Below are 21,428 nucleotides of genomic sequence, written 5' to 3' on the forward strand. Positions count from 1 at the left end.
GACTTCCTACAACACCACCAATATCAAATCAAACAAAATCTAGCTCTGGCAGAACACAGCAGATAAAATACGTAATCAGGAAGATTAACAAGCAAGCAAAAAGGCCAAGGAAAATTTCTTCGGTTTTGAAATGAAATAACCTTGTGAACACTGCATCAGATTCACAAATAGAACACTTTTCCATTTCAGTAAGACCATAACTTGTGAAGCTGAATGGATTATAAACATGAAAGCTGTGTGTAAGACAACAGTGTGTGTGTGTGCGCACATGCACACATATGTGAAAGCTGGGAAATAGTGACTGTGCACACAAAGGTGACGGATCACACGAAAAAGTTCATGATTAACAAACAGTAAAAGAAATTATTAAGAAGAAATTATGGATCTGTTATTTATCAGTCCTAAAGCCTCCTCAAACCTCATATTCCTAAAATTATTGTGTTTTCTGATATCACTACACACCCATCCGGAAGGAAGCAATCTGCTTCCACAAAGTATGTACAAAATTTTCCAGTATCATTATCAGTGACTGTTATGGCTTTCCCTTGTCACAGTAAATGTTTATTTAAACAAACACTATTAACAAGCTGATGAGTATTTTGTCTTTACCAAAGTATACATTCACTATCTTTTTGCTCAGATAGAGGTGAAAATGAGATTGCAGAAGATCTTCGTGAATATGTAAACTACTTTAACACAAAAAACTGAAACTTCAATAAACGTATTTTAAACTGCTACTGTGGGGGCACCTGGGTGGCTCAGTGGGTTAAGCCTCTGTCTTCAGCTCAGGTCATGATCTCAGGGTCCTGGGATCGAGCCCCACATCAGGATCTCTGCTCAGCAGAGAGCCTGCTTCCTCCTCTCTCTCTCTCTACCTGCTTCTCTGCCTACTTGTGATCTCTGTCTGTCAAATAAATAAATAAAATCTTTAAAAAAAAAAATAAATAAATAAAAAAAATAAACTGCTACTGTGTTTCCAAGACAAGGCATACTATTTAGAAGTAAAAGGGAAAAATAATGTGCATCTTCTATTTCTGTGCCCAATAGTAAATAACTATAATTCTACTTAAATATTATATATTAACATTATCCAGTTTTAAAATTGAAAAAGTTTTGTTAATTGTTTTGTCACATTTTCCTTAAGTTACTCTAGATTCTACTCCTAACAGCAATATAACTCTCTGGGATACCACAATAAAATAATCTTTTATGATCAACTTACACTACAGTTTTCAGGTGGAACTAGAAGTTGAGTAATCTCACCACCATGCACACAGAAGATATGTTTCATTTCTCCAGAAAATATGTCCCAAATTATGACGGAAAAATCCACGCCTCCAGATATCAGGTATCTTTGGTCATAACGAGCTGAGACCTGATGAGGATACAGCAAACATGTGACCTTGTTCCGATGACCACGAAGTGTTCTGTGAGGTGGCCAACCTGTGAATGAGGTTTTGGATTTAAAATGGGAAAATTAAAGTCTTACAAAATTTCAACAAATAAAAGCAAACATGAATTGTCAGAATAGCTATAAATTTTATCATTAAAAAAACCTCTAACTTTATCTTCTAAAATACTCTGTCCCATACAGTAGCTACTAGCCACGTAAGGCTGCTCAGCATGTAAATGTAGCTAGGGCAGATTCATATGTGCTAGAAAATACAGAGGCGATTCCAGGGATTTAACACAAACAAGTAAGTAACATATCTCATCTATAATTTTTTATATTGTTTGCCATTGATTTTATATTGTAAAATTGAAATTTTTTCAATTCTAAAAGTTAAAATGAAAATACTTTTCCTATATTGGTTATATAAAACAGATTATTAAAATTAATTTCATCTGCTTCATTCTTTGCTAATGTGAATATAGAAAAATCACATACTCATATATACATATTTCTACTGGACAGCACTATTCTAAAAGATTGGCAGTATTACTGTTAACGTGGTTATTACTTAGTAAGCTATAAAGATAACTAAAAATAAATGAAACTATTAACATACACCAAGAGGTAAAAATCAGATACTTTGTCAGATACAATCATTACATGGTATGTATTCTAATAATAGGTACTAAGTATTTCTTACCTGCACTGGCATTAAATTCTACCAACTCCTAGCACACTAACAACTACGCTGATTTGTTGTACTTGTTACAAAGAGGGAAAACACTGTCAATATCATGGTTACAGAGTTCGCAGAACACTTTAGACATTGGTAGACCTTCAGTATACCTCTGCGGAGCATGTGTTCCCCTTGCAGCAGCTGTACTATGGCCGTCTGTGTGGCAGGTACAATAATGATGCTTCCATCCTCACGGCCACAAACAAGTCGTCCATGTGCTGGTATGTACACACTTGCGGTTACTTTAAGAGGCTCATTACTATTGGGAATCACACTCAGCTGATCTATAATTCCAGCAGGACAAGGATTCAGTTTATCAAATGCCTCTTGCAAACTAATAGAAGTTGTCATTTTCAGCTCTGTGGAGGTTTGTTATGTATCCAAAAAAAAAAAAAAAAAAATTGTCCATGTTAGAAAAAAATTAAACATTAAAATAAATGTACTTAGAGTTGATTCAGTAATATATATCAAGGAAGGGTAACTGTGATAAAACTGTAATTCTAGGGTGCCTAGGTGGCTCAGTGAGTTAAGCCTCTGCCTTCAGCTCAGGTCATGATCTCGGGATCCTGGAATCGAGCCCCACATCAGGCTCCCTGCTTCCCTCTCTCTCTCTACCTATTCTCCACCTACTTGTGATCTCTGTCAAATAAATAAATAAAATCTTTAAAAAAAAAAACTATAATTCTATGAAGAATAAAATGACGTATACACTATGAATTTATTATGCAATGGTTAATATTTAGGTTGCTAAATTAAAAGAACTGAGAAATTGCTACACATGATTTATTACTGTCTTCTTTACCTTCCTGTTTATCAGGTGTGTCTGATATGTTCCAAATATTCAATCTTCCTGAAGAATCACCCTGAATTAATAGTTTATGGAGGTGTTCCTTGAATCCACAGAAGAACCGAGTAACAGGAGGACAAATCAGCAACTGCCAAAGGAAAAATAAAATTGGTCAAATATTTTAAGCTGGTCTTTTTTTAATTTTTTTTTTTTAAGGTAATCTCTATACCCAACATGGGTCTTGAACTCATTATCCTGAGATCAAGAATCGCATGCTCTACCAACTAAGCCATCCAGGAGCCCCTTCTACTAATCAAAATATTTCACATATTAACATTTTTTTTTTTCAGATAAGGATGTTAAGTGCTTTGCCTCAGAACCAGAGTAAAAAAAAGTAATTATAGCATGAATATTCAACAATGTAATATAACATAAATATAACTTTACAGCATTAATTACACATCAGCTAATATTCAAGTCCAATAAAATACAAACATACAAAGAAATGAAAACTACATTTAAAGTCTTTCTCTAAAATTAGTATTTATATTTCTTCTCTACTTTAGAAAATCTGATCACTCACCACAACAGTGCAATTTATTTAACTGTCTCCTATCAATTAATACAAAGATATACCACTCTTTACCAAAAAGAAAAGTCTCCACTTTAAAGGTCAAAAGGGGAGAACTCGCTAAACCTAGCTTTTTGTCCATCACTAATTAGTAGTAACTAAGAGTAGCAGCAAAATTAAAACTACCCAAACTGTACAAGTAGAAGACTCCATTTTTTAAAGCAGCATATTTTCAACTAATAGCATGACATTTTACTTGATCACATTTATATAATTAATTTGAACCTAGCCTGACACGTTAACTATAAACCACTAGGAACAACACCATTCATTAGGCTCTTATGTATACTTTTTTTTTTTTTTAAAGATTTTATTTATTTATTAGACAGAGATCACAAGTAGGCAGAGAGGCAGGCAGAGAGAGAGAGGAGGAAGCAGGCTCCCCGCTGAGCAGAGAGCCCGATGTGGGGCTCGATCCCAGGACCGTGGGATCATGACCTGAGCTGAAGGCAGAGGCTTTAACCCACTGAGCCACCCAGGCGCCCCTGTATACTTTTTTTTATTTTTTTTTATTTTTTTTTTTTTAAAGATTTTATTTATTTATTTGACAGAGAGAAATCACAAGTAGATGGAGAGGCAGGCAGAGAGAGAGAGGGAAGCAGGCTTTCCGCTGAGCAGAGAGCCCGATGCGGGACTCGATCCCAGGACTCTGAGATCATGACCTGAGCCGAAGGCAGCGGCTTAACCCACTGAGCCACCCAGGCGCCCCTGTATACTTTTTTTTAAAACAAATTTTTTTCTGATTTTATGCCCTCAGTGAGATCACTTATTTGAAAATACTAAATAGGGGTGGACTCATAAAATTAAAGTTTAGATTATCAATTCACAAATACTTGAATATTAAAGCATAGAATCTTATCCTGAAAAGCAGAAAAAAAAAATTTCAGTTATGTCAACTATAGTTAACAAAAAACCTACTTACTGTATTTAGTGTTAGCATTCCTAAAAATTATTAGCCTATAGAAATAATATATATTAAGCATAATCAATTATTCATTTAAAGTCATAAAATTACTGAATGTTGTAACCGATAAACAACATCCCTAACATGGAGAAGTTGCTGCAGCAGCTATAAAACCAGTATTCCGCATTCCACAGTGTGAGTATCTCATATGTCTCTTAACTTAAAACATACTGGGGAGGTAGTATTTTAAAAAACATAGTATGGGGGCGCCTGGGTGGCTCAGTGGGTTAAGCCGCTGCCTTCGCCTCAGGTCATGATCTCAGGGTCCTGGGATCGAGTCCCGCATCGGGCTGTCTGCTGAGCAGAGAGCCTGCTTCCCTCTCTCTCTCTCTGCCTGCCTCTCCATCTACTTGTGATTTCTCTCTGTCAAATAAATAAATAAAATCTTTAAAAAAAAAAAAAAATAAATAAAAAAAAAAAAAAAAACCATAGTATGTATATTGTTTGGTTTTGTTATTTGTTTTTAAAGATTTTATTTATTTATTTGACAGACAGAGATCACAAGTAGACTGAGAGGCAGGCAGAGAGAGAGGGAGAAGCAGGCTCCCCGGTGAACAGAGAGAGCCTGATGTGGGGCTCGATCCCAGGACCCTGAGGTCATGACCTGAGCCAAAGGCAGAGGCTTAACCCGCTGAGCCACCCAGGCGCCCATTTTGCTTTTTCTCTATGTTTTTTTGTACAAGTCATTATCCTTTAGTTTACCTGGAAGTGACTATGTGGCTGGAGAGAAGGGGGCATTCAAGTTAGAGGAGAATGACGGATAGGTTATAGAGCATCTTAACTGTACAGAGATATATAAATTCTGCCAACTCAAAATGTTGATAAAAGAAATTTCCTTCCCCTCAACATCCCTTCACATAAAGAAGGAACAAAATGTTTAAAATGAAAAAGCTGTGCAAACCCAAAATATAAGTAAAGGAAACTTTACTTCGAAAACCAAAGCTTTGTCCTTAATGCTCAAAAAATATAGAGATGAAAACCTAGTACTAAGTGCCACTGCATTTCAATTTTAAATTGATATTAAGTAGGTTTTTAGAAATCAGGGGCATCTGGGTGGCTCAGTCGATTAAGCACCTGCCTTCGGCTCTCATCATGATCTGGGGGTCCTAGGATTAAGTCCCATGTCAGGCTCCCTGCTCCTGCTCTCTCTCTCACTCACTGTCTCAAATAAATAAATAAAATCTTAAAAAAAAAAAAAAAAGAAATCGTAATAAACTTTGGTTTTTATAGAGAAAAAATTTCTTTTATCCTTTATTTCTAATGCCTGATAATTTAAAACACTGTATGATTTTTGGGCCGCCTGGGTGGCTCAGTGGGTTAAAGCCTCTGCCTTCAGCTCAGGTCATGATCCCAGGGTCCTGGGATCGATCCCCACATCGGGCTCTCTACTCCAAGGGGAGCCTGCTTTCTCCTCTCTCTCTGCCTGCCTCTCTTCCTGCTTGTGATCTCTGTCAAATAAACAAATAAACAACAACAACAACAAAACCACTATATGATTTTGGAGATATACTGCAATGCCTTATCCAAGTAATGAACTATTACTAATCAGCAGTATTCCATGATTATCTTTGCCCTCCTAAAATTATACCTGTCACTATGTTTACAATTGCATGATAGCGTAAATTTATGCCATCAATCTTTTATCAAAAAGTCATTTATTCTATGTAATCAGTATAAGATCATCTGTATTCTTAGAGAAATGTGAACACCAAAAGCATATATGATTAAGATATGCAAATTTTACAACTGTGCTTATAAATGACCATATCATGTTTTATGACATTTAACACAATGCCCTGAATCTTTCAAATTCTTAGCAACCAAAAGACATCAACAGATGCAGTTGTGAAAAATTTTCAATGTCAATATCAATTATAAATGAGACCTGAAGAACTTTACCCCTTTATCTGTTCGATCCAAGAGGCTATGTTGCACAGGAGGAATTAAATTTTCAACTGCTTTCCCCACATCACTGCGGAATGAATCACTAGCTGGAAGGCAACTGAAAATGAGAAAATATAACATCCAATTAATATACTGGCATCAAATATTTTATCATACCATATGAGGAGGATTTTTGGACAATAGACAAAATATGGATTTTCAAATTAGAGTGAATTTAATGTAGGCATTAATATCATTAAAATACCCAACTTCAAAATAAAAAATAAATAAAATACCCTACTTCAAATAAAGAGCCACCTAATTTTTGTACTTAGAAGTGAAACTAGAATTATAAATCTAACTTAAAAAAACCTTAGGAGACTCTTGGTCTCAGGAAACAAACGGGAAGTTGCTGGAGTGGAGGGGGGTGGGCGGGTTGGGGTGGCAGGTGATGGACACTGGGGAGGGCGTGTGCTATGGTGAGTGCTGTGAACTGGGTAAGCCTGATGAAACAGACCTGTACCCCTGAAACAAATAATACATTATATGTTATTTTTAAAAAGTTCTGAAGTTTTTTACCTAAATCATTTATATTTTTAACATTTTCATACATCTGAGTTAGGCCCTGAATTCAGACTCTTTGCTTTGACTAAAGTCCTAACTTATTATTGATTGAATACCTGGCAGGTAGTTTGTAAATATAACTTTGTCCATTTTCAGTCCAAATGATGACTTTATCTGCTGACACAAAGTCACCTCCAGTCCACGTTTGTCCATTTTCACTAGGACCTGAACACAGCAAGGAATAGTCTCCAGCATCAAATACCTACAAGGAACAAGAAATTCCCAATCTAATCCACGTTGGTGTCATTTAAGTAAGATACAGTGACATTTAAACTAAAAACAAGGGGCACCTGGGTGGCTCAGTCAGTTAAGCATCTGCCTTCAGCTCAAGCCATGATTCCAGGGTCCTGGGATGGAGCCCCAACTGTTAGGCTTCCTGCTCAGTGGGGAGCCTTCTTCTCCCTCTCCTTCTCCAACAAAATCTCTTAAAAAAACAGACTAAAATCAAAGCAAAACTTCTGGAAATACGTTTAACAAACTCAGGCCTTTAAAATTCACTACCTCAAGTTAAAGACATTGTGTCAGTGAGCTATGGGGCTCGGTTAACTTCAACAGGGAAAACACAACAAGGGACCCAGCTGTGTGCCTCTCTGGGGTCAGGCATATGATAAGGGCAGGCATGCTGCCTTACACAGGGCCAGGGAATCCTTAGCCCTTCTTACCTAAAAGGAGGAATATTCTATAATCTTTTTTTTTTTTAATTTATTTATTTGACAAACAGAGATCACAAGTAGGCAGAGAGGCAGGCAGAGAGAGAAGAGGAAGCAGGCTCCCTGCTGAGCAGAGAGCCCGATGCGGGGCTCGATCCCAGGACCCTGGGATCATGACCTGAGCTGAAGGCAGAGGCTTTAACCCACTGAGCCACCCAGGCGCCCCTAAAAGGAGGAATATTCTATCAAGAATTCCAAGTCACAGGGAACCAGCCTCTAGAATGCATGTTATGACTCCTGTTTTATTTCTACATCCAGTAACACTATTTCTAATAAACCTAGACATCAGAATATCTCTTTACTAATATGGGAATTACCTTACTTTATTTCATCCTGGGGCTGATGCACAGTAAACAGGAAGTTAAAAGACTGAGTTTTATTATTTAATAATTCTCACATATAAATGTCAAGTCCCCTGTACCCACCCCACCCCCAAAAAAGTCAAGTCAGCAACACAGGCTATCTGGCGCTTTGCATCTGTAAGATACATCAAAGTTTATAAAGTCCCTTTACGTCACTATCTCTTAAGAGCCTTCTGAATGCAGGAGGCAGGAATTGCTATTCCATTTTACAGACAGCAAACTGACCCAAATGAGGGTTCCATCACCCACTCAAGATCACATCCCCAATAAGTGCTAGAGCTAGGACTCAAAATCCTGATCTCATAATTCCTAGAATAATTTTTCTACCACTTTCAATGATTGGTAAAAGTGTATTCTATAGGGCTAAAAAATTCAATGGCTTAGAATTTTTATTTTAGTTTTCCTTAAATAAAAAGCAAACTGCTTATACAGAGCCTTTTTGAAATTAAAATAAATCCTATCTGAATTTACCATGATTTGCTATATTAATCACTTATTACATTAACACTACAAGAATAGCCAAGACAAGTCTAACTAAGAATGGAGACCACCCTCCAGCCTTATTATCTGAGAAAAAAATTGTAAAGCCTATAGAAAAGAAAACAATACAGTACTGATACATAAACAGAAAAATCAACAAGTCCAGAAACAGATTCCAGTAACTACTGGAACAGAATGTATTATAAAGGCACAACAATAGAAAAGTGAATTATTCAGCAAATGGCACCAGGCACTGGGGGTCCATCTGGAATAAAGACAACATTGGATCTACACCTTGCAATTTATACAAAATAAGTTCCAGATTAAATATTTGAAGATAGTGCTCGCTTCAGCAGCACATATACTAAATATCTGAAGATATACAAAGTAAAATTATACAAATATTAGGAAAAATGAATTTTTTTTAAAGCTCAGCTTGTGATGAGCCCTTCAGAACATCTAACAAACTGCTAGAACCCATAAAAGATTTCTTTTTGGCCATAAGTATTTAGAAAAGTCATTCTATTCAGTTAGTAGTACTATCTTAATGTTGTTTTACTATGCATTTCCCTGAGTAATGAAGCTGAGCACCTTTCTATATATTTATTAGCCACCGGCTTTCTTTTTTATGAAACATTTTTGTCCATTTTCTTATTGGATTCTTTTTGTTCTGCTCTCACGTACTTATGTGAGAACAGAACGCTTATTATGAACACACAAGAAATGACATTAGATACTGCCCCTGCAGAAGGGAAGGAAAAGTACGATGGGAAAAAGATGTGTCAAACTATGTCCTCCTACACTCCGAGTTCATTACTATTTGCATGCGCTTTCATTTTTAAGACAAAGGAAGGATCCCATGTACTCACTGTAACTGCTGCTGCTAGCTTCTCCTCTCTAATCTTATTCGGCAACAGTAGTGGTGGCGAGGGTAAGGTTAAGGTGTTGCCCGCCGCCCTGGCCTGTCTGGTCAGTCACAGCCTGTCCCCTATGAGGCAGGGTCACACGGCAGTAAGGAGAGCAGCTGCTGAGCTCAGGCTGGCAGAGCTGATGCCCAGCAACTCCACCAGCGCCTGAACACCCTCAGTCAAGCTTTCGGTGCCCCCTACACCTCACGAGCCTCATGTGCAAAATGAGGAAAGTGGTAGCTCCTACTGCAGCCGGCAGCCTCTGCGACTGCCCCGACCTGGTATCCAAACCCTTCTGTAATCCTCAACCCTGAGCGCGCTGGAATTTTGTGACGTTTCTAGACAACGGACCAGGGGAGAAATGGAGACACTGCAGTCCCGAGAAGAGGTGGGTCATGGCTACAACCCCTCTTGCTTGCTTACTACTCTGAAGGAAGACCATTCCCAGACTGTGAGGGGCCCACACGCAGGGAACCAATGTCTCCAGCCAACGGTCAGCTGGATGTAAAGCCTGCTAACCAGTGGGTGGGGAAGCTTGCAAGCAGAACCGCCCTACGGGACTCCTGTGAGGACACTGCGATCCTGGCTCCCACCTTGACTGCAGCCTGTGGGAGACCCCGAGCCAGAGGCGCCCAGCTAAGCCGTGCCCAGACTGCAGACCCACAGCTCGGGCTGTGATACATGAACCAGAGGGGGACTGATAAACATGTTATTGTTTTAAATTGCTAAATTTTGGAGTAATCTGTTATGCAGGATTAGGTGATCAATACACCACCCCTCAGAGAGCTGTGAGGATTTAAAGAAACAATACATGGAAAGCTTTGAAATATATGCTAGGCACAAGTGGTCAAAACACGCTGGTTCTTTTTCTGTTATGGAAATACTGAAGTCTAGCAAGATGGAAGGAACAAACTCTTTTCATCATTAGCTCTCCAGTGATGTAGGAAAGCCTTCCCAAATCCAACAAGTTGAACAGAATGGCCATTGGGAGTAACAACAAACTACAAAGATAGGTCAGCCTGCAGAAAATTCACCGCCGCTGCTTATGTTGTGCTGAGGAAATAATGACTGAAACAGTAGCAAAAGGTAGACATTAAGATCAATGAAATAATAATCATTAATAGAATCATTCTATAACTCAGAACAAAAAAGGTTAACGATATATAACCAAATCCCAACCCCTACAAATTTGATATCAAAATCATATATGAATTCCAAAGGGTTAAAATATTCTTAGACCAAGCTCTTCCTTATAATTATCTTTGGAAGTCTAATAAACCAACACCTCGAAGGGTAAAAATACAGCTTCTTACTTATGTGGCTATCTTACCCTCCAATATCTGGAGCACACAACCAAAAGTGACCTTTGTGTGAATGCACAAAAAGAAATGCTTTGGCAATTCTGACAATAAATCGGTTTGGACTCCTCCTCAAATATTGGCTCAGTATCCTGAAAAGAAAAAGATATGTAAAACGTTAGGAATGGTTTGGCTGTCGGTTAAAATTATCATACAATGGTAAAAATAAATAAAATGGAAGAAAGGTATCACTTGATATATTCACCATTTTAACCTCTCATGTAAGAAGGAAGGTAACAAAAATACTCTCCAAACACAACCAGGCACAATATCTTGACACAAAGTTACTCAAGATTAAAATGCTGATGATAATCAGTGTCAACACCGTGGCAATAACAGATGATAAAAGTGAGTCAATGCTAAATTCTGTATCTATATGTCCTTCTAGGTTAAAAAAAAAACTAATCAATTCCTCCAGGTCCTCCTCCAATTTCAGTGTGTGAAAATTCAGTAGCTGTAGAGATTAGCATCAATACTGTCGGAATACTGATCCACCATTCCTACTGACAGAGTTACAAGGAATTCAAACCCAAACAACAGAGAGAGAACTAAAATTGGCTTTATGTACTTTTTGTGTTGGTTTGCTTTGTTTTTTTTCCCTCAAGCAAACTATCTCTTAACTTTAATAGAGGCAACTGAGGAAAATGCCAGCTCTTCTGTGTTTCTCTACTTTATATCTTGTACAGTATATTTCTCTATTTCATATCCTCAAAAGAGCAGATGTCTGCCATCAACAGCAAAAACATAATACACTTACAGAGACAACATACTAGGGGATGTTCTAATACTATGTCAATAAGGCTCTTGAAAAAGAATAGTTTTCTCCTGGCCCTTGAGGAAAAAAGGGGAGGGGCCTATCGTTGCTAAAATTGAAGACTCTGTAAGAACAGAGCATCCTTCTCACCTGCATGCCACTTATTTCAGAGGTAACGATCCAGACCTTCAAGATGCCCGTTGCTGAGAGTGCGACCACAGTGTCCTCTAAGTTGAGAGGGACCAAGAAACCAAGGTTATAAATATAATATACTTTTTTGCAAATAGTAACATGGCTTGTATTAATAATAATGCTTTTTAAGTGGTGTAAGAGCATAATTCTATATTTCATGAAATAACAGAAGCCAGATTTTGAAACAAATTTGAAATTCAAGGAAAAGGTGTTTGCAGCTACTTCAATTTTTTTATTTCTAATTAACCAGCTTTTAATCATTTCAAATGTTCCTGATCACTATGATTACTCGATGATTTAACAAAGAATTTTTATTCTTCAACATTCACTTTTAAGTATTTGTCATGGATTAACACACTCACTTGACGTCTTAAAGACACTCATTTCCCCACTGTCCCACCCACTCTGCCTGACTTCTAGACATTCTATGGCACATTACACCCTGCATAGACTGTGATCAAGAGAAGACATGACCTAAAAACAGAATGCATAAGCTGTAAGTAAGAAAGCCATCACAGCATACATGAAACATACATGAAACTCTCACCCGGGCTCCAGAGGGAGCCCTGGATGAGGGCTGAGATTTGAAATGAGATTTGAAAATCTCTTCACTAACTACCTGATAAACTGTAGATAACTTAACTAACCTGTCTTAAGTTCAATAAGCAAATACAAATGAGTAACAACAGTACTGAGCTTAATGGGTTCTACGAGAATTAAGACATACCACAGGTAGAGCACTCAGTATGTCAGTCAAGATGAGTTATTACTACTATAAAAAAGAACCATTTGCTGTCATTAACTAAAAACTTCCCTGTATTACACAGTTCTCCAGACAGTGTAAGGCTCGGGGATGCAGTGATTACAAGTCATGAGCCTGGCCAGAGACACAACAACTGCTCACAAATTTGTCAATTTATATTAAAGTGGAATATCCCAATACAGCTAAAATTCTCAAATATCCAAAGACTAGAATACGGTAAATGCAGATTAATATTCTTGCAAGTTTATAAACTGGTAATATTTAGAAGTGCATGCACAGCACAAAAGTTTTCATCAGTGACAGCCTATCCTGTTCCAACCAGAGTAAGTACATGTATATCTCATATGGAAATCGTGCAAAAATTCAAAATATGCAAACTGCTTGTCACAAATATAGTCCTTTCTTAAAGAAAACATGGCTTGAACTAAGATTACAGGTGAACTAATAATGAGTTCCCTATTGCCTGGAAAATGAAGTTGAATCTCTTTTTCACTGCTATGCTCTTGAATAAAGCAGTAATTCTCTAACAGGCATTAAAAAGCCTCTACTTAAGAAGATCCCAGATTAAAGAAGCCTGTTCAGTTTTATTTCACTGAACATCTCTCAAATATATGTGACCACAGAGCCCTCCTTTTTCACTAATACCTGTTAACAAATTTCAGAACCAATACCCTGCAGACAAGCCCTTGGGAAGTGCTGCAAACCCATCTACTCTGTTTCACAGCCACCGCTGGACCTCAGACCTGCACCACCCTCAACTGGGGTATTAAAATTCTCTCCCATCTAAACCATTCTCAACAACGCCACCAAAGTGATGCTTAAAACACAAGTCCCAGAGCGCCTGGGTAGCTCACTTGGTTGAGCATCTGCCTTTGATTCAGGTCCTAATCTCAGGGTCCTGGCATCGAGCTCCCAGCATCAGGCTCCCTGCTCAGTGGGGAGCCTGCTTCTTCATCTCCCTCTGCATCCCTCCTCATGGTCACTTTCTCTCTCAAATAAATAAATAAAATCCTTAAAAAAATAAAATAAAACTTGAGTCTCTTCGAGCATTCTTACCAGAGGCTGTCCAACACCTACAGCAAGGACCAGAAAGCTATCGCTCATGGATCAATTGAGCACACTGGCTGTTTTTTGTAAATAACATTGTAATAGAACACACACAGGCTCATTCACTTATACACTATGTGCTTTTATGCTACACTGGCAGAATGGAGTAATTGAAACACATCACATGGACTGCAAATCCTAAAATATTTAGTATGTGGTCCTTCATGGAGGAAGTCTACCAATCCCTGATCTACAGGACGAAACCCAAGTTCCCTAGCCAGCACACAAGGCCCTTCTTGATCTGCCCCCCATTGACTCTGTCAACCACAGATGCCCCCACTCCTTCCCTCAAACTTATGTTTTATGCTTATGAAATATATCATATATGATACAGAACTCTATAGTAAATACCTATCATGTCAGGGCTCCCAAGTCCCTAAAGGGCATCACACACTGACCTTGTGTTCGGTGGGATCGGATAATACTCATGGAGCTAATCCAGTCTGGAGAGATCTTTGATACTAAGGAGTATAACACCTCAAGGCTGGTGGCATCCACAACGAGGATTTCAGGATAGTGGCCATGGCATAAAAGCCTTCCTTCCCTCTGATTTCCAACAGAAAACTGGTAGAACTAAAAGGGAAAAGAATTTTAAATGTTCTCCTTTACTTCTGAGACTCGATTCACAAGCACTCATCATGCTTATTATGGCACTCAATTTCCCCAGTACCAGACAGGTGTTATATGGCACTTATTATAGGTGTCTACATATGTATACACAATCCCCCAAATTACATTGATATTTTAAAATATCTCACAAAAATTACTCTTCCTAACATCCTCCCTTTTGAATAATTCTGGAGCAGAAGTCACAGTAATTCTTCATTTTTAACCTTCCTATAGCATCTAAAACAGAATTGTTGAATGAATTCATAAAACACCTCCATAAAATCAACTTCACAGATCAAAGCAAAAACAATCTTTTCACAAAGCAAAGCAAAAAATATGAATTTTAGAATTCGTGAATTTAGAATATGAATTTTAGAATGGGAATAGGTGGGTATAGGCTTATAATTACTAGTTATGACCAAATAAAATTTAGAAGATGACTGCTGTTCAAACATGTTACAATGAGCAGGAAATTCTAAGTAATCTGAGTGTGCTATCTCAGACTATAGTATGAGACAACCATGTAAATCATCCCCATAATCCACATTTATACTTCGTGGAAGATAAACAGAGGAAGAGCGAATACAATCATGAGCTACATGTTACTCATCCCAAATATAATTCAAAAGGAAAAGACAGGCTTCTATCAACCAAAGAGCAGAGGAAGAATAACTAGCAAAACAAGACTAACAACTTCTCAAAGGACCTGCCTCCCACTAGCTTCAAAAAAAAAAAAAAAAAAGGTGACTCTCCTAGTGGAATAATTCTCTTAGAAGATTATTAACAGGTGAAGACATCTAATAACCAGACTACTACTTCCCAAAGCACACAAATCACGTGACAGCACGCTAGACTGAGCACAAAGGGCAATCCTCTAACCATTCTACAATGGGGGAAATAACTAAGGACCCTTGGTCCAGTCTGCTCCCACACTCATCAGTCCTGTTCTCGGGTTCAACATGCGTGTGAAGAAATACAGTCTTCCCTCAACTATGGGGTACCCTGTATAACAAGAATCACAACTTCTTCAACATAAACACTGATCACAGAGCACATTAACTCAGTGCAAGGTGGCACCACTAAGACTCCAAGAGGGGGGTCTAACAGAACACAGATGACCACAGAGGGCAGCTCTAGATCTTAGAAGGTTGATCCCCAAAACAGGACACACAACCTGGAGGTCCCAGGGACTGCCAGACACTCTCACATGATTATACGACAGTAGAGATCCCTGACTCATCTAAGGGGAGAGGGTCGAGGACGAAAAGATGGGTGCACAGAAGCAAATTCTGTCAATATCCACCTGACACCAGCCAGGAGAGACATGCGCACTGCAGTCAGGAGAAGAGCTCTCTCCTGGGGGCAGGGATATTTTATTCGCCTTGCCTGATAAATGACTCTCACCTTTTGCTTTAAAGATACACTATAAAAAAAAGTATACAGTATAACTGTCATTGCATTAAAATAAAAAAAAATAATAATAAGGAAGCCTGCTTCCTCCTCTCTCTCTCTGCCTGCCTCTGTGCCTCTATGCCTACTTGTGATCTCTGTCAAATAAATAAATAAAATCTTTAAAAAAAAAAAAAATAATAATAATAATAATAAAGCTGTACTCTCAAATAATCTTCTGACACTTAAATTCAGCTTCCTAGACACTGTCATACTAGCAAATAAAGTATCCTGAATGGAGAAACAATTTTTCCAAATATTAAAAAGGGATCGCCCATGTGATAATTCAGTAAGTTGGCATCTCCTTGTGATTTCAGTAAGTGCCAGTGTGACCAAGGTTTACCATTTCTGCTTATACAAACAACTCGCTCTTGAACCTGAGAGAGTGAAGATGACACAGGAACCAACTGTCCCACACTAGTGAACCTGTCAAAGAGCTTCTTCTACTTAGAGATGGCTGCCAAGTTAAATGCAGGACCTAATACAGGATCTGAGAAAGAACACACCCTAAAAATAAGCTGAATAAACAAAGAATTTTTCCTAAAATGTAAACCAAAAGCTTTTAAATCATGGAATTATACAACAGTTAAAATGTTTATTTCCAATGAATTCAAGACACAAAATAAATTTCTCTATATAAAGTTACTAACCGTATATCATTTATTATCCATTTTCTCTATAGACCTTGGTGACTCATCATATGATAAAAAATAAATAACATATGCCCCTTAAATAGAAAGCATACACTCTAACAACACTGAAAAAGCAATTTCTAAAAGGCCTTTCCAAGGGTAAGAAAGTTTAAAAAAAAAAAAAAAGACTTTATTATACAACCCACCACCTCACCCTGAAACATTTTCTATCGCTTTTCTAATTTTTGTTGGCACAAGTTTTCTTTCCCTACAAATGACTGTATTTGTTTGAGGGAGGCAGTATGATGTAACTGAAAGAAGAGAAAGATAAACCTGATTTGGGATCCTGGCGCCAAGAATGACTCACTGTGAGACTGGGACAAATCATTTAATCACTCTGGGTCTCAGCTTCTTTCTATGTCAAATAGTATACTCCTATCTCATTTGTAAGGCTGTGGGGAAGACTAAATGAGACACCATAAAAGAAATGCCTACACAGTAAGTGCTCAGCAAAAGTTCTCTTCTCTTCCCTCTCCTGCCCCATTCAGAACATAAATGATATTTTCAGTGGACGTGAGATTTTCCCAATATTCAACAGAGTAAATGATGCATAAATTGAAGCACAAAAAAAATTTGATTATGAAAGAGAAAGAAGGGATAGCAGGAATAGAAGTCAGAAACTATAAATTCCTATGTAAATTCTTGTATAAGGCAGACATAAAATAATCATTTCTTCAACAGTTAGAAAGTCAAAAAAATGTACCCAAGGACCAACTGCACAAGTAATAAACAGGTATGACCTGTAAAGTGGGTCCATTTGTGTCACGCTTGAACGGAACCACAAAGGCTTTAGCAGGAGAGAATTCATTTCTTAGGATCTAGGGGACAGATCAAACTAATAAAGGGGCTCTCACTTGGGTAATCAGTTACCATGGCAGTGGTAACTGGCTTCCTCCCGACCTTTCCTCGTGAGTCTCCTCTACTAAATATGTCCCCACTATGCCATCTGATGAGGAATACTTGTATTACCCCAACTGTAGTCTTCTTGTCCTGTTACTCATCTCCACCCATTTTTCATATAAAAATTTAGGATCAATGTTTAAAAAACATTTAATTGTATACCTGTAATAAGTTGTGCTGACTTGGGCGGTTACAGAAATAGATACTAACCTGTATGCCTGTATGTGTGCAGGCTAATTTTGTAAACTCAATACATCTGCCATCATTCACGTCCCAGAGACACATCTCTCTATAAAACAAAAATAGCTAACTTTAAATCTAAATTTTAGAAGTACTGTCAAACTTTGTCACAGTGCTTTAATATTAATCTTTCACTAAAACTGATATATTTCAGGGAAAAGTAGTATATAATCATTATTGCTGTTTGTGAAAAATTCTGGTCCTCACTCACCATCCCCACCTCCCCTCCAAGCCCCCCATCCCCTCCTAGATCCACATTCTTTCTGGACACAGGGTAGGACTGCACTTCCTGGCTCCCTTTTGGTTGGTAAAACCTTGTGAGTAGTTCTGGCCACAACTGACGGAAGGGCCTCCAGAACTTTCCTTCTCCCTCCATTCCAGACAGTGTCTGCTTCTGTCAGTGGTTGCTCCCTTCACCCTCAACCTCCAAGTAAGGATAATAGTGAAACAGAGCCCCAAATGATATACCAGGGTCAAGTGACAAAAACAAGAAATAAAGTGTTAATTTAAACCACCAGGATTTTCCATTAGTTATCAGCACAGGTAGAAAATTTAGCACAACACAAAGCAAAAATTGAGGTCAACTTAATTCCAAACCTATCTGAATTAAATGTAATATTCCAATTTTAATCCAGTATTTATTACACACATCTTATCAAATACATAACAAAAAAACTTTCTACCTCAAACTAAAGATAGGACATCCAAAATTAGAAATATCAATATGTCTCTGTCTTTTAAAGAAATAAGCTTTATTTAACAGAATTCAACATTAGGAAAATGAGTGATGCTAATATTCTCAGGGCTTTCTTCAAGATACCCTTTCATATATTTCACATGGTATGAAACAATTTTTCAAAGGATGGTCAATCTTATTTAGAATATGCATGCTAATATGAATTATCATTTAATTCACCAAAAGGGTCTATATTTTTACCTGATGCTGCTCCTTCTTGTTATCATTACATAAGGTTCTTTATAAGTTCACAAATTGGGGATTAATGGGGGAGGGAATAACTTCTTAGATATTTCTCTTCTAGGTCCCCAACTCCCCCCAGTAACATATTATGTACATAATTTTCTATGCACCAGAAAAGTTTAAAACTCTTCATTCTGAACCCTACAACTATTATCTAATGATTTCTCTCTTTCTAAAGGCAAGTTATATTCTAAGACTCAGGAATATATAATTACCTTATGTATGAACATTAGTATATGAACTTTGCATGCCTTCATCTTCCAAATTTATGCTAACCTATCCATCATTCAGTTGTCTGCTAACTCAGTGAAAAGACCATGGGCATTAGTGATCAAGCTTTAACTAATAAGGTATACTGAGTTTCTCAAAAGCAAGGCAAAAAACAAGATCATAAATTATGATAAAAGTATTACAAAGGTCATTAATAAAGGTAAAACTCACATTTATAAAACCATATTCCAAATATCTTTAAGTTCAAACAACTGAAGCATTTATTTCAAAGATAATTCAAAAGAAAAAAATTCTCTATTCACTAATACACTGGTACTATTTGCAGTAAAGACTTATGAGGAAAAAAGTGAATAAGAAATACTTGCCCACTTTCAGATGCACTCACGATATACTGTTTGTCGCTAGAAGCACAAGCTTTAGACAAACAGGTGATTGAGGCTGTGTGACCGAACAACAGTGCTCGAGGATTAACCTAGAAATACACAATATGTTGATATAAGTACCAAATTTTTAAAAATTAAATTTTAGGACTCCTATGAAATGTTCAATATAAATATACAGATACCGATTTGAGAAGAATTGCTCAAAACACCAAAAACTGAGAGTAAACAATAGTTTACAACAGTAAACAACTCACCTATTTAATGCTCATAATCATCCTACCAGGTAAGTTCTGAAGTCAGAATTGGAGCACCAAAAGATAACACTGTTTGCTCAACACATACAGGGAGTGACCGAGCTGGAGGTCAAACAAGGGCAGTCTTAAGCACTAAGCTACAGTGTACTAAAGAATCAGATTAAGAATGTGAATCAGTAATAAAATAATTGAACCCCACTCATTTTTTAAATAATATGCTCATTGACCTGAAAACATATTTAGAGTCTCTAGATTAACACACTCAAAACTCAAAAAAAAAAAAAAAAATAGAGGATGGGCACTCTCCCAAATGCTGGTAGCAACATTAACTACCAGGAATGAAGAATGACCTTCACAGAGCAATGATTTAGTGACACAGTTTCTTACAGAAAAAATGGCTTGGGCGCCTGGGTGGCTCAGTGGTTAAGCCGCTGCCTTCGGCTCAGGTCATGATCTCGGGGTCTTGGGATTGAGTCCCGCATCGGGCTCTCTGCTCGGCAGGGAGCCTGCTTCCCTCTCTCTCTCTCTCTGCCTGCCTCTCCATCTACTTGTGCTTTCTCTCTGTCAAATAAATAAATAAAATCTTTAAAAAAGAAAAAAGAAAAAATGGCTTAATACTCACTATTCTAAAATACTGGCCATCAGCCCCCAAATTTATCCACTTTGTTCCAAGTGACATGTTATTATTGCAGGTTACTTCAGGGCCTTAGGTGATTTCAGGATATATTTTTCAATTAAATATTTAATACATGCAAATAACATTTATAATACATGTATGTAAGACATAAAGAATACATTAAATAGCCACATACTCAATACCCAATTAAAAGAATAGAATATAACAAAGTCCCTTTGTACCCATCCTGGTGACCATTTTATAAACAATTTATCCTAATTTATTAGTAAAGCTAAACTGTTCAAAATTAAATATTCCACAGGAAGAGTACGGATACTGTTCTGGTATATAACAACTGAAGAGATTTTCCAAATAAAATTCATTCTAGTCATCTTTCATACAACTACAATTAAGAGAAAATTTCAAAATCTTTTTTTGCTTAGTTATATAATATGCCTTTTTTTCCTCAAAGACTAAATTTCTATTTTAATTACCTAAGAATCAACCATTGTTTTTAGTTAGAATGGGCCTAGAAAATTTCCCATGCAGCCAAAATTTTCTCATACATCCTACCCCACCTCCATATAGAGATTCAGCAGTCTTCCACTAAAAACTATGCTCTTGGTCAATTATTTAATTTCTCCCAAGAAAATCAACTTAACCAAAAGTTTTATTTCAAATGTACATGGCTTTGTTAAGAAAGTCCACTTTCAGCCATACCAAGTACTAGAACTAGATTTTAATCCCACCATAATCTAGAAAAATAAAAAATGTTAAATGAAGTATAAACATCCCATGATCATCGTAATACAGACAATAAAATTTCTGACAAAATTCAGTATCCTTTCATAATTAAAAACTCTGAACAAAATGAATGTAGAAGGAATATACCTCAACTTTATAAAGGCAATATATGCCAGCTCACAGCTAACAACATACTCAACAGTGAAAAGCTGAAAGCCTTTCTTCTAAGATCAGGAGTAAGACAAGAATATTCACTCTTGCTACTGCTACTCAACATAGTACTGGACGGGCGCCTGGGTGGCTCAGTGGGTTAAGCCGCTGCCTTAGGGTCAGGTCATGATCTCAGGGTCCTGGGATCGAGTCCCGCATCGGGCTCTCTGCTCGGCAGGGAGCCTGCTTCCCTCTCTCTCTCTCTCTGCCTGCCTCTCCATCTACTTGTGATTTCTCTCTGTCAAATAAATAAATAAATAAATCTTTAAAAAAAAAAAAACATAGTACTGGAAGTCTAAGCCAGAGCAATGAGGCAATAATTGCCTAATAAATATTGCCAAAATAAATAAAAGGCATCCAAATCAGAAAAAAAGAAGTAAAATTTTCTCTGTTTGCAGATGACATGATCCTATATATCTTAAGGACTCCACCAAAACACTGCTAGAACTAATCAACAAATTGAGTAAA

General features: G+C 37.3%; 1 protein-coding gene across 4 annotated transcripts in view; it reads right to left on the bottom strand.

Annotated features, from left to right (window-relative positions):
• Positions 1 to 21,428, bottom strand: part of WDR7 (WD repeat domain 7) — a 363,545-nt gene that overhangs the window by 312,846 nt on the left and 29,271 nt on the right. For all 4 annotated transcript variants that reach the window (XM_059140623.1, XM_059140622.1, XM_059140626.1 and 1 more), the window contains exons 3-12: positions 19,119 to 19,225; positions 17,514 to 17,592; positions 14,052 to 14,226; positions 11,742 to 11,818; positions 10,810 to 10,929; positions 7,076 to 7,221; positions 6,411 to 6,513; positions 2,932 to 3,064; positions 2,240 to 2,488; positions 1,223 to 1,443 (exon numbers count right to left, since the gene is read on the bottom strand). In XM_059140623.1, the coding sequence (XP_058996606.1) occupies positions 1,223 to 1,443; positions 2,240 to 2,488; positions 2,932 to 3,064; positions 6,411 to 6,513; positions 7,076 to 7,221; positions 10,810 to 10,929; positions 11,742 to 11,818; positions 14,052 to 14,226; positions 17,514 to 17,592; positions 19,119 to 19,225 (1,410 nt within the window). The remainder of the gene's footprint in view (positions 1 to 1,222; positions 1,444 to 2,239; positions 2,489 to 2,931; positions 3,065 to 6,410; positions 6,514 to 7,075; positions 7,222 to 10,809; positions 10,930 to 11,741; positions 11,819 to 14,051; positions 14,227 to 17,513; positions 17,593 to 19,118; positions 19,226 to 21,428) is intronic.

This window comes from Mustela lutreola, chromosome 11, assembly GCF_030435805.1.
Source record: "Mustela lutreola isolate mMusLut2 chromosome 11, mMusLut2.pri, whole genome shotgun sequence".
Classification (NCBI taxonomy): Eukaryota; Metazoa; Chordata; class Mammalia; order Carnivora; family Mustelidae; genus Mustela; species Mustela lutreola.